The sequence below is a fragment of the Bos mutus genome, chromosome 20 (genome assembly GCF_027580195.1).
Source record: "Bos mutus isolate GX-2022 chromosome 20, NWIPB_WYAK_1.1, whole genome shotgun sequence".
Lineage (NCBI taxonomy): Eukaryota > Metazoa > Chordata > Mammalia > Artiodactyla > Bovidae > Bos > Bos mutus.
The window spans coordinates 65,328,919-65,342,493 of NC_091636.1; the positions used below are offsets into that span (position 1 = coordinate 65,328,919).

Consider the following 13,575-nt stretch of genomic DNA (forward strand, 5'->3'; position numbering starts at 1 on the left):
TGTAAATGAACAATCATGTATATAGTTTCAGTAGACAAAAAACCAGAAACAGTTGTAAGACCGACAACGAAAATGTATTATGCAGTTTAAAAGGCTCTTACTACTCATCACACTTACTTTATGGCTTCACACATATCCAGTCCCATTTTCACACAATTCTTGGCATGGTTAGGGAGAGATATAGGCAGTCCGGACACACAGTAGTAGCAGTCTCCTAAAATTTTTATTCTCATGCATTCATTCTCCTGAAAGAAGAAGTCACAGAATTTCAACTGCATTGCTTGTGTGCTAAGTGGCTTCATTCATGTCCAACTCTTTGAGACCCTATGGACTGTAGCCCGCCAGGCTCCTCTGTCCATGGGGTTCTCCAGGCAAGAATACTCGAGTGGGTTGCCATGCCCTCCTACATAGGGGATCGTCACGACCCACACATTGAACCCTGGTGTCTTGCATCTCCTGCACTGGCAGGTGGATTCTTTACCACTGTGCCAACCTGAGAAGCCGTAAACTAGTTCAATTTCCCTTAACTGCCCATCAAGATTGAGCCACCCTCACCCGCATACCCCTCTGCCAAAGCAGGAAGGATGATGGTAAGGGGTGGGAGGGGAAGGCTGAGAGAATATTTTGGAATGAATTACACTTAGCAGAGAAATGTGAAGATAGGCCCATGCTTTATAGTCTGAACATCCTCAAATACTGACAGTGAAATGAAACGTTCTGTGCAGAGCAGAATCTTTCATGATAGAAAATGGTGATCAGAACTCAACTGGAATTAGAATTGTATGTCATTTCCTACTACATTCATGATTTTCCTCACTTCTTTCAAAGCTGAAGCAAATTCTTACCTGCAGACATGTAGCTTCTGATAAACATCACTACAGTGTAATGCAGTATAATGAGCCACCATTCAACATTGCCAAGTGATTTAAAACTTAATTCTGCCCTTAGGTTAAACCATTTTAATATCAAGTTAGACGAACTCATTTTTCTTGGCTGGGTTGTATTTATATTACAATATCAAGATCAATTTCATTCATATGAATCAATCCTACATCCATTTCTAACCTTTTCAACTAGCTTATAGACACTTCACTCAAATTTAAATACGTAAATAAAGAAGTACCAAACACAGATTTTTTTCCCCTTCTTAACCCACAGGCTTATGGATAAACTGAAAATATTTGAAATAATAAAATGAACATAAGATATTTTTGTCCTTAAAGCATGCATTAGATTTATTGAAGGTTTTTGCATGTTTCTTTCCCTGTCTCATAGAGAGCTTGTGTACTTTCATGCTTATCTACAGCACTGTAGAGGATGTGTTAATAAATCTTGATAGCAATTTTATATAATAAAAAGGAAAAACATTGTTTATTAATCAGGTTTACCTCCCTGATAGCACAGTTGGTTAAGAATCTGCCTGCAGTGCAGGAGACCCTTCTTCGATTCCTGGTTTGGGAAGATCGCCTGGAGAAGGCATAGGCTACCCATTCCAGTATTCTTGGATTTCCCTGGTGGCTGAGCTGGTAAAGAACCTGCCCTCAATGTGGGAGGCCTGGGTTCGATCCCTGGGTTGGGAAGATCCCCTGGAGAAGGGAAAGGCTACCCACTCCGGTATTCTGGCCTAGAGAATTCCATGGACTGTATAGTCCATGGGGTTGCAAAGAGTCGGACACAACTAAGCGACTTTCACTTCCTAAATATGTATTCTGAGTCTAGAAGCAGTAAGATTAATAACAGTGAATTCTTGGTACCCTTATCAAAGACCAGTTACATGGGATTATTTCTGGTCTCTCTATTGTGTTCTGTTGCTCTATATGTCTGTTCTTAGTATCCTACTGGTTTGAATTGTTGTAGCTGGAAGATATTTTGAAATCAGGAATTATGAAGCCTCTAGCTTCGTTCTTCTTGCTCAAAATTGCTTTGGATATCTGTGGTCTCTTGTGATTCTATATAAATTTTAGGATTGATTTTTTTCTATTTCTGTAAAAACCACATTGGGATTTTGATCGGGATTGCATTGAATCTGTACATAGCTTTGGGTATTATTTTAACAACATTAATTCTTCCAATCCGCGAATATGGAATCTCTTCCTACTTACTTGCGTCTGTTTATATTTCTTTCATCAGTGTGTTATAGTGTTTGGTGTGTAAGTCATTCACGTGCTTGCTTAGGGCTGCTCAGGTGGTGCAGTGGTAAAGAATTGCCTACCAATGCAGGAGATGTAGAAGACGTGGGTTTCATCCCTGGTCAGGAAGACTCCCCGGAGCAGGAAATGACAACCCACTCCAGTATTCTTGCTGGTAAAAACCCCATGGCCAGAGGAGCCTTATGGGCTACAGTTGATGGGGTCGCAAAGAATCAGACACGACTGAGTACACAGTCTGTTTCGTTAAGTTTATCCCTAAGTTTTTCATTCTTTTTGATGATAATGTACATGGAATTGTTTCCTTGATTTTCTTTTGAGATACTTCATTGTTAGTGTATAGAAACACAACAGATTATTGTACACATATTTTGTATCCTGCAACTTTACTGAGTTTATTAGTACTAACAGATTTTTATGCTTCCCTCCTAGCTCAGTTGGTAAAGAATCTGCCTGCAAGGCAAGAGACCCGGGTTCAAGCCCAGTGTTGGGACGATCTCCTGGAGAAGGAAATGGGAACCCACTCCAGTATTCTTGCCTGGAGAATCCCATGGACAGAGGAGCCTGGTGGGCTACAGTCCATGGGGTTGCAAGAGTCAGACATGACTTCACAACTAAACCACCAACCACCACCAACAACAAATTTTTGTGGGCTCTAAAGTTTTCTACATATAAGGTCATATAATATGCAAAAAGTAATAATTTTACTACTTTTTTGACTTGAATGCATTTCTTTTTCTTGCCTAAGGCCTGTGTCAAGAACTTCCAGCACTATGTTGAAATGAACTGGATAGAGCAGGTGTCCTTGTCTTCTCCCCAGTCTTAGAAGAAAAGCTTTCAGTTTTTCACTGCTGAATATGATGTTCACGGTGGCCTTTTCATATATAGCTTTATTGTGTTGAGCTGAGTTCCTTCTTATTAGTTGAGAGTTTTTAATGATAAAAGGGTGTTCAGTTTTGTCAAATGCTTTTTCTGCAATTGATTGAGATGAGCATGTGTTTTTTATCCTTCATTATGTTAATGCAGTATATATATATATATATATATATATATATATATCTCATCAATTGATTTGCTATGCCATCCAACTTGCATCCTAGAGATAAATCCCATTTGGTCATGGTATATGATTTTTTTTAATGTGCTGTTGAATTTGATTTGTTAATTGAAATAAATTCTTCAGCACTCAGCCTTCTTTGAGTTTTTGAACTGTGGTGTTGGAGAAGACTCTTGAGAGTCCCTTGGGCTGCAAGGAGATCAAACCAGTCAATCCTAAAGGAAATTAGTCGTGAATATTTATTGGAAGGACTAATGCTGAAGCTGAAACTCCAGAACTTGGGCCACCTGATGCAAAGAGCCAACTCATTAGAAAAGACCCTGATGCTGGGAAAGATTGAAGGAAGGAGAAGGGGACGACAAAGGATAAGATGGTTGGATGGCATCACTGACTCAACGGACATGAGTTTGAGCAAACTCCAGGAGCTGGTGATGGACAGGGAAGCCTGGTGTGCTATCGTCCATGAGGTTGCAAAGAATTGGACACGACTGAGTGACTGAACAACAACAAAGTGAAATAGGCCAGATACAGAATGGCAAATGTTACATGATACCACTTATATGAGGAATCTCATTGTTAAACACAGAAACCGAGTGTGGAATGCTGGTTTCCAGGCCTGGGAGAGGGGGAAATGGGGAGGTGTTGGTCAAAGGAAAAGGTCGAAGTAAAAGTTCCAGTTACGCATGATAAGTAAGTCCTAGAGATCTACTGGACAGCACAGTGTCTATAGCTAATAATACTATACTGTATACCTAACCACAGGCTGCAAAGGTTGATGTTAAGTATTTAATCACAAAATAATAATACAATGATGATAATGATAATAATAAATTAAAAGGGCAAAGTGAAGATCTGTAGGTAATAGATGTTTATGGCATAGATTGTAGTGATGGTTCCAAGGGTGTATCCCTGAAGTTCGATAAGTTGCATGTATATTAAATATGTACAGCTTTTTGTATGTCAACTATACCTCATTAAAGTGGATAAAATATCACAGTGAATGAGCAATGATGTTGAGTTCCTTAATGTAAACTACTGTGCTTTCCATAGCATTCACTCAATGGACTGAGCTATTTGCTTACAAAGCTCTCTGACTCCATGATCTGAACTATGAAACATGAACTGATATCCAAAGCACGCTGCCCCTGTGACCAACAATGCATGGACCAAGCTATCCTAGTCCAGACTGATATTGCCTGGACGTTCCTTTGTTATAATCATCAGACAGGAGCAGGAAATCATACCAATTACCTCTTCTATGTGATATAAACTCTGTCCTCCTCCAATTCATATGCTGAAATCCTAACCCCTGGTACCTGTAAACGTGACTTTATTTGGCAGTAGTGCAGCCATGAAATTAAAAGACGCTTACTCCTTAGAAGAAAAGTTATGGCCAACCTAGATAGCATATTGAAAAGCAGAGACATTACTTTGCCAACAAAGGTCCATCTAGTCAAGGCTATGGTTTTTCCAGTGGTCATGTATGGATGTGAGTTGGACTGTGAAGAAAGCTGAGTGCTGAAGAATTGATGCTTTTGAACTGTGGTGTTGGAGAAGACTCTTGAGAGTCCCTTGGACTGCAAGGAGATCCAACCAGTCCATTCTAAAGGAGATCAGCCCTGGGATTTCTTTGGAAGGAATGATGCTAAGGCTGAAACTCCAGTACTTTGGCCACCTCATGCGAAGAGTTGACTAATTGGAAAAGACCCTGATGCTGGGAGGGATTGGGGGCAGGAGGAGAAGGGGACGACAGAGGATGAGATGGCTGGATGGCATCACTGACTCGATGGATGTGAGTCTGAGTGAACTCTAGAAGTTGGTGATGGACAGGGAGGCCTGGCGTGCTGGGATTCATGGGGTCACAAAGAGTAAGACACGACTGAGTGACTGAACTGAACTGAGGGTTATTGTAGATGTAATTAGTTAAGATAAGGTCATACCAGAGTAGAAAGTGTTTCTTGCTCAGTGTGACCCCATAGACTGTAGCCCACCAGCCTCTTCTGTCCATGGAATTTTCCAGGCAAGAATACTGGAGTGAGTTACCATTTCCTTCTCCATACAGGAGTAGGGTGGGCCCCTAATCCAGTATGATTTGTGTCCTTTTAAAGAGAAGTAATTTGGACACAGCCTTGCATGCAGGGAAAATGCCATCAGAACACCAGAACCTTGCTGTCACTGGCCAAGATTGGAAAGTTTCTTCCTGACATGTCACCAGGCAGTGCAGCAGAAATGACCTTTTATTAACTCAAACTTTTAAGATATTATTTTTAACAGATAATCTCTCTATGTTTTTATTTGGTTTAATAATCATTCATTGACAAGTATTTCCTTTTCCCCCCTTAGGTCACAAGGAACCAATAACTGGCAACATAGACAACTGGCTGCTCCTTCATGGAGAATATAGTCAAGACATTGTTTTTTTTTTTTTTTTTTCCTAAAGATGAGCCCTCTCAACCCCAACTCAACCTTTCCCTTTGATTTGGTAAAGGAAGGAAACAGAGCTGTACTCTCAGTGAATTTTTTAGAATCCCCAGTGAGATTTGTCATGGTCAGTTGGGCAACATAAGGCATCTCATGGGGAGCTTGACCCAGGAGTGACTCTGAACATCTGAAAGCCAGATTTGTGCCTAGGAGCTTGGCTGGAATGTTCTCTGTTGTTTAAGTGTAAGGGAAATTTCACCATGAACTAAACTTGGAACTAACTCTTCCTAATGTATAAAAATACATTTTGATAAGCATAATAAAGGATTTTTGTTGGGAACCACTCAAAGACAAAAATTAAGGCCAGGAACATTTTATGAGACAGAAATAGAGGGCTAGCAAGCAAGAAAAAGCACCAATATTCCCACCAGAAATCTTAATTGTTCCAATAAATAAGTCTGGAGTGAGGTCTGGTATGGTTTTAAATCAGCTGTCATCATTTCTTCTCTATGAAACTCCCCACAAATGAGCATATGAACGGTGAATACTGAGCTTACATTTCTGCAAGTGGCACAAAGGCCAATGGATGAAAATGAGACAGCAGTAAATGAGGCCTTAGGAAGAAGGGATGCATCCTGTCTTCAGGATTTTCCCAGCATGCCGCTTAACACTGTGAATATGTAAAGGTTACAACTGGAGAGGAAATTACGTTTCCAACTCATCGACATCAAAATGCCTAAAAAGAGAAGCTAAGAACAGCACAGTGCAGAGAGATGTGCAAATCAAGTCTTGTTATCTTGAATGTATTTATTGTATGTGTGCTGAATTATATATAAGCCAGGGTCTTAAAAATAAACGAAAGCATATGCTAATTATATGCCACAGCATTTCTCTTTCCCAATGTAGGTCTGAGACTTATCAATGGCAAATAAACCCAACAAATCTATAAATAAGATTCCTAAAGGATGCTTTTATGAAGAGGCAAAAACCTGGTGAGGATCAAGAAAAGGGAAGCCCCAATTTTATATATCCTCAAAATAGAAAGCAATCACTAATACTCACCTTTGCAATTTGATCGAACTTTCCAAAGAGTTCATTCAGCATATGGACGAGCTCTCCAGGGGAGCAGTCACTGGCCAGACGGGTGAACCCGACAATGTCCGCATAGAGGATACTGTGGGAACAAACCAGTGGGTGCCATATTTGCAAGTTTATATTCGCTAAGAAAGCAATGGTAGTCTTTCCCATTAAAAGAGGATGATTTCTTACGCTTTATATTTTTGCAAAACATCATTCCCCTGGGTATGGAATACATAAACATGTTGCTAAACTTTCCCATTAATTTTTTTGATGTTACATTTTTATAATTAAGATCGGGGAAGAAAGCCTTGTGATACACTTTCTCTATTCTAGTCCATTCTTACTGACAACATTTCTCCTCTCAGGGCCAGCCTCTCCTTCCCATTCTGGCTTATGTGGTCTTCATCCTGACAGTTCGTTACAGTGTCATAATTCTGATATCAAAGGAGTATGTTTCTGTTTGAACTGTTATGTGATTTTATTAATTTATTTATTTTTAAAATTTATTGACTTTAATTGGAGGCTAATTACTTTACACTATTGTATTGGTTTTGCCATACATCAACATGAATCCGCCACGGGTGTAAACGTGTACGTGATTTTGTATTGTAAGCATTCCTAAGTAGAAGAAGCAAAATCATAAAAGTTAAATCCTGATTGAAAGACATCAATAAATTCTGATTGAAAGACAAAATTTTGGGTTCTTTACTATCTTCCAGGAAAGGAGATGCATCTTCCTAAAGCTCAGAGCTGAGTTTGGGGGAAGCATTAAACAAGGAAGGATGCCAGCTAATATCCAGTTACAGTAATAACAAGTACAATAAAGGCAAACAGTAGAATGCCATAAAACAGAGTCGTAGGGGTGGTGAGCTGAGCGCCGAAGAATCGATGCTTTTGAACTGTGGTGTTGGAGAAGACTCTTGAGAGTCCCTTGGACTGCAAGGATATCAAACCAGTCCATCCTAAAGGAGCTCAGTCCTGGGTGTTCATTGGAAGGACTGATGCTGAAGCTGAAACTCCAATACTTTGACTACCTGATGCGAAGAGCTGACTCATTGGAAAAGACCCTGATGCTGGGAAAGATTGAAGGCAGGAGGAGAAGGGGATGACAGAGGATGAGATGGTTGGATGGCATCACCGACTCAATGGACATAAGTCTGAGCAAACTCCAGGAGTTGGCAATGGACAGGGAGGCCTGGCGTGCTGTGGTCCATGTGGTCACAAAGGGTTGGACACGACTCAGCGACTGAACTGAACTGAACTGAGGGGTGGTGAAGAATCTGGGACACAGTCACTAAGGAAGTGACAGCACAGCTTCCCCTCATGGCAAGTATAGGCTGGGGGACAAATGCGAGATTCCTTAGAGTTTTGTGTGCATCAAGCTAACCTTGATGAATCAGGATAGAAGAACACAACACCTGTGGGTGCATTACAACTTTACCTACATAGAACGTGCTTATGTTTTATATAAAGACCTAATATGTGCACTGTGTTCAGTTGTGTCTGACTCAGACCCCAGGGACTGCAGCCCACCAGGCTCCTCTGTCCATGGGATTCTCTAGGCAAGAATACTGGAGTGGGTTGCCATGTCCTCCTCCAGGGGATCTTGCCCACCCAGGGGCTAAACCCACTTCTCTTGTATTTCCTGACTTGCCAGGTGGATTCTTTACCACTGTGCCACCTGGGAAGCCCCAAGGACCTAATAAAGAAGCCTAAAATTGCTGCTGGGAATTTGAGTTTCAGGTAATACATATGGTATGGTTTAAGATGGGCCATGAAACAAAAATAACTGCCAATTAACACTCACTGGGATATCTTTTTTTTCTTTTTAAAGAAAATAACAAGTGCTGCTGAGGATGTATAGAAATTAGAACTGGTAAGTACGCTAGGGGAAATGTAAAACGGCATAGGCACTACGGAAAAGAGTATGATGTTTCTTTAAAAAAAAATGAAACACAGAATTACTGGATGAACTGGCAATCCCACTGCTGGGTATACACCCCACAGAACCAAAAGCAGGAACTCAGATATTTGTATACCCATGCCCACATCCTGCCTCAGGATGAAAAGGCCATAGGTTTCAGATTTCTTTTAAAATTAATTGGTACTACATGACATTTAAGTTTCTGTATTTTTAAGTTTTAAGTTATGTATTTACTTTAGGAGCTTCCCTCATGGCTCAGACTGTAAAGACTGCCTGCAATGCAGGAGACTCAGGTTTGATCCATGAGTTGGGAAGATCCTCTGGAGAAAGGAATGGCAAGCCTTTCCAGTATTCTTGCTTGGAAAATTCCATGGACTCGGGGGAAAGCAGGTGGGTTACGGTCTACAGGGTCACAGAGTCAGACACCACTGAGCAGCTAACATTAACACTTTTCTTTAGGACGCCAAATATGTTTTCTGAATTTAAATTTGATTAAATACTGCAAACATATTGTATACAATCTCTGAAGGCAGCCGAAGCTGCTTCACCAACCCTTTGCCTTAGACTGTGTGGTACCTGGCTTCCAAGACGGCCTCAGTCATCCTCGCCTCCCTTGTATTGTTCCTCCCCATAACGGGTAGGAGTGACTTGTGTAACTAATAGAATACTGTAGGAATAGCAAGAAATGACCTTTCATAAAAGATACAGCAACTTCCACCCGGCTCTCTCTTGGATCCTTCCCTCTGGGGAAGCAAGCAGCCATATTGTGAGGACACTCAAGAACCTGTGAAGAGGTCCAGTGGTGAAGATCTGAGGCCTTCAGCCAACATGAAGTTAACCTGCTCACCAGGTGAGAAGCCACATTGGGAGCAGATCCCCCAGCAGCCTGAAGCCTTATGGGGAAGTCTGTGCCAGAACCATTTAAGATGCTCCAAAACTCCAGCCCACAGAAACTGTGAGATGTCTATTGTTCTTTAAATCCACTAAGTTTTGGGGTAATTTGTTACATAGAAATCGATAATACAGGTATTATGCAGATTATTTATCAACTGCCTGAAATTGGTCGTGTCATCTGTTATTTTTGCAGGTCTAGTGTTCCTGGACTATATCACAACTACTTAGAGTCTGTGATCTTCTTTAGATACAGACATATTAATATTTATTTTTACACATTTTGAATACCAATAAGTGTCTTAAATATATTGTAGGAGATGGAAGGGCCATTCCTGATTTTCAGACAATTGAGGTCTGTCCAGTCAAGGCTATGGTTTTTCCAGTGGTCATGTATGGATGTGAGAGTTGGACTGTGAAGAAAGCTGAGCACCAAAGAATTGATGCTTTTGAACTGTGGTGTTGGAGAAGACTCTTGAGAGTCCCTTGGACTGCAAGGAGATCCAACCAGTCTATTCTAAAGGAGCTCAGTCCTGGGTGTTCATTGGAAGGACTGATGCTAAAGCTGAAACTCCAATACTTTGGCCACCTCATGTGAAGAGTTGACTCACTGGAAAAGACTCTGATGCTGGGAGGGATTGGGGGCAGGAGGAGAAGGGGACGACAGAGGATGAGATGGCTGGATGGCATCACTGACTCGATGGACGTGAGTCTGAGTGAACTCCGGGAGTTGGTGATGGACAGGGAGGCCTGGCATGCTGTGATTCATGGGGTCGCAAAGAGTCAGACATGACTGAGAGACTGAACTGAACTGAAGGCTAGAAAGAGCAATTTCTAGTAAAATACAACTTATCAGATACTATAAATTTTTTTTTCTTTAATCATGTAGGCAAAATGCTTAAAAACCTAAAGGCAAGCTAGTGTTTTAAATAATTTCACTCATTAATATGTATGAATGTTCTCTCTGTGTTTATACACACTCACACACACACATGTATATACATATACACCCATAGTTCTTTCCTATTATTCCAAAAAATGATGGGGACTTAAAAATATTTACTTCTGATTCCTCATTGATATGCAACTTTTTTCTGTTATCTTCCTCTCAATATACATTTTTTATTGTATATTAGCTCTTTGTGTGCTTGGGCCACAACTGTTTCTAAAATCATGTGTCAAATTGAGATTTGTCTTAGCAATGCATTCAAGCTACAGTTAGGGGTTCCCTGGTGGCTCAGATGGTAAAGAATCCACCTGCAATGTGGGAGACCTGGCTTTGATCCTTGGGTCGGGAAGATCCCTTGGAGAAGGGAATGGCAACCGACTCCAGTATTCTTGCCTGGAGAACTCCATGGGCTGAGGAGCCTGGCCGGCTACAGTTCATAGGGTCGCACAGTCAGACATGACTAAGTGACTAACATTTTCACTTTTATTTTAAGCTACAGTTAAATTTCTTTCTTATTAATCAATTTCAGAAATCCTTGACCTGAAGTGATTAGACCCAAGGCAGCAACATGCAATGGAAAAAGTCTGGAGCTGGGGGCAAACACCCTGATTTTGATTCTAGATGATGAGCTACACAATTTCAGTTTTGCTTGTGATTGTTGTTAATAAACTGTTGAATGGAGGGGTGAGTAACCCTGACAACTAAAGGAGTAACCTGATGAATGAGGCAGGCACAGGTTACTCACTGAGATAACCCAGCCAGAAGAGCAAGCACCACTGTAACACAATGGAACAGATAGAAGGACAGGCCTCCAGAGAATTGGGATCAGAAACAGGTGGGCATGGAGAATGGTGAGGACCAGAGTGCCTAGTCTGGAGGGGCCAGAGACGATGGGGAGCATGAGACAGAGCACCCACCCCAGACTGAAGTGAGGGCCCACCTGGCTCCCATGCAGAGCTCAGAGGAGAAGAGGACTTACACGACCTCCCTTCTGACCACAATCCCTTGTTAGTTTTCCAGTTACTAAGATTCCATGAATGGCTCCCTGCGAAGCATCTATGACTGCCACTCTTGGACAAGCTGTAACTTTCACTGTAATTTGATTAGGGTGCACGCCATCACCTATGATGCTGGGTACTGGCCATACCCAGAGACGTCCCCCTCCAGCCCCCCCGCCTCCCCCCCTACGGCATTCCTGATGGACAGCAGGATACTCAGCCGCCCTGGAAAGTGCTAGCTCCTCGAGCCCTGCCCCTGCCAAGTCCATCTTGAGGAACCAGTCCTTGTGTCTAGAGCCCACCAACTCCCTAATCTTACTGACATACAGAGTCCTGGGTGCCTGGGACACAGTGAGATCCGACCCGAGAGTTCCCAGAATGAAGGCCCCACCGGCCACTTCTCTCCCCTTTGTAACGGCTGGTTCCAAAATGCCACAAGTAGAAGGGTCTGTTTCTTATCTGAACGACAGAGGCCCTCACACACAGGTAGGGGGAGTGGACACTATGCTTTGCGCCAAGATGAACAGCCCCGAAGGGCACGTGACGCTGTAAGATGGGCACTTCCGGTGACTTACATCCGCCACCTGGCGTCGGGCTCCCCAGCCTCGCCGAGGAGGGAGGACGGCGCCGCGTACCTGACGTTGGTGTGCCGCTTGACGTAGAGGTTGTGGAAGTTGTTGGTGTTCTCCATCTGGCCGGCTTTGGGGCCCTGCAGCCTCTGGATGATCTCCGCTTTCATCTCCATGGCTATGTGTGCCGGCAGCAGGGACAGCAGCAGCCGCTCCTGAAGCCAGGTTGGAAGGAAGAAGGAGAGAGGTCACACCACCGGGGTCACAGCAAGGCGACCGAAACCATCACGGGGCCCGAGCGGGGCCAATCTGAAGACTCTAACAAGTTCAAATACAGAGTCTAGAAATACATGTTAAAAAAAAATCCAATTTTCCAAGGTCAGAGTGTGTTATTAGATTATTTATTGAGTTCTAAGCATGTGTTCTGCAGTGTGCAAAGAAAAGGAAGGCGTAGTTATTTCCCCAAGGATATTATTTATCTATTGTGATTTTAAAGGAGTGAAACGGAAATAATACGAAGATGCCAGAAAGTAGTGGTCAGTCGGAGATAGAAGACTCTCATTTTCGCCTACTCGTTCGCTTGAAAGATAAAGTACAAGCTATATTGCACTTTTGAAAGTCAAGCAATATTCCACATTTCCTAAATAAGATAGTCACACGTTTTCAAATATTTCATTTCCTCTGTGGTGATTGTGCAATCCTTTTTCGTGATTCTGAACTATTGTAAAAACAGAGTCAGAAATATTAGTCTCTGAGAAAATGTCATCTATGAGAAACTATAGGGGGTCACAAAGAAGTGAAAACATGAGCCTTTCTTACATTTTTAGTCTTTAAATTCAGTAAATCCTGTACATGATAGCATGCAATATTATACATATGTTAATATGCATTTATTATGCTTAGAATGGCACTTTTTCATTCCCTTTAAGAAAATTGTAATTTTTTTTTTTTTTTTTTGAAGAAGTATCACAGAAGGTCAATCTTCGAAAGTTGGTATTTACTCTAGAGTACTTTAAACATAAATCTATTATAGAAAACACCATATATTCCTCAGGTATTGTGGATTTAGCTAGTGATATTCAGTGTATATAAATGAGCATCTGTAGAGCAAAAGATTTTCTCTTCTTCCACGTTTTCTCTCAACAAATTTCTTTGTGGACAAAGTGCTGAGAGAGTAGAGGAGGGTGGGGAAAGCGGGCTTTGCCCCCAGATTCACTGGTCCACACGTTTGTCCCTGTATCCACCCACACAGCACATCAGTTTGGAACTTTGGGGAACTTTCATGATGGAGCAGAGGGGAGGCCAGAAGTACATCTTGATGAAGATGAAATGGCCCTCACCACAGCCTATCCCCAGCCTGCTCCAGGAAAACACAGATGCAAAGTCAACAGGAGACTCCATGTGGGCCTGTGCGGGGCCTCAGTGTGTGGTCAGGGGCGTCTCTCCATGAACTGGCATATCTGAGTGTCGGTCATCTGTTCTCTCCTTCCTTCATTCACCCAATCAGGAAACATCCATCACTGCCCACTGAATGCCAGA

General features: G+C 42.1%; 1 protein-coding gene across 1 annotated transcript in view; it reads right to left on the minus strand.

Annotated features, from left to right (window-relative positions):
• ADCY2 (adenylate cyclase 2) overlaps positions 1–13,575 on the minus strand; it is a 456,623-nt gene that overhangs the window by 135,987 nt on the left and 307,061 nt on the right. The window contains exons 5-7 of the mRNA XM_070357742.1: positions 12,103–12,251; positions 6,688–6,799; positions 118–245 (exon numbers count right to left, since the gene is read on the minus strand). Coding sequence (XP_070213843.1) covers positions 118–245; positions 6,688–6,799; positions 12,103–12,251 — 389 coding nt within the window. The remainder of the gene's footprint in view (positions 1–117; positions 246–6,687; positions 6,800–12,102; positions 12,252–13,575) is intronic.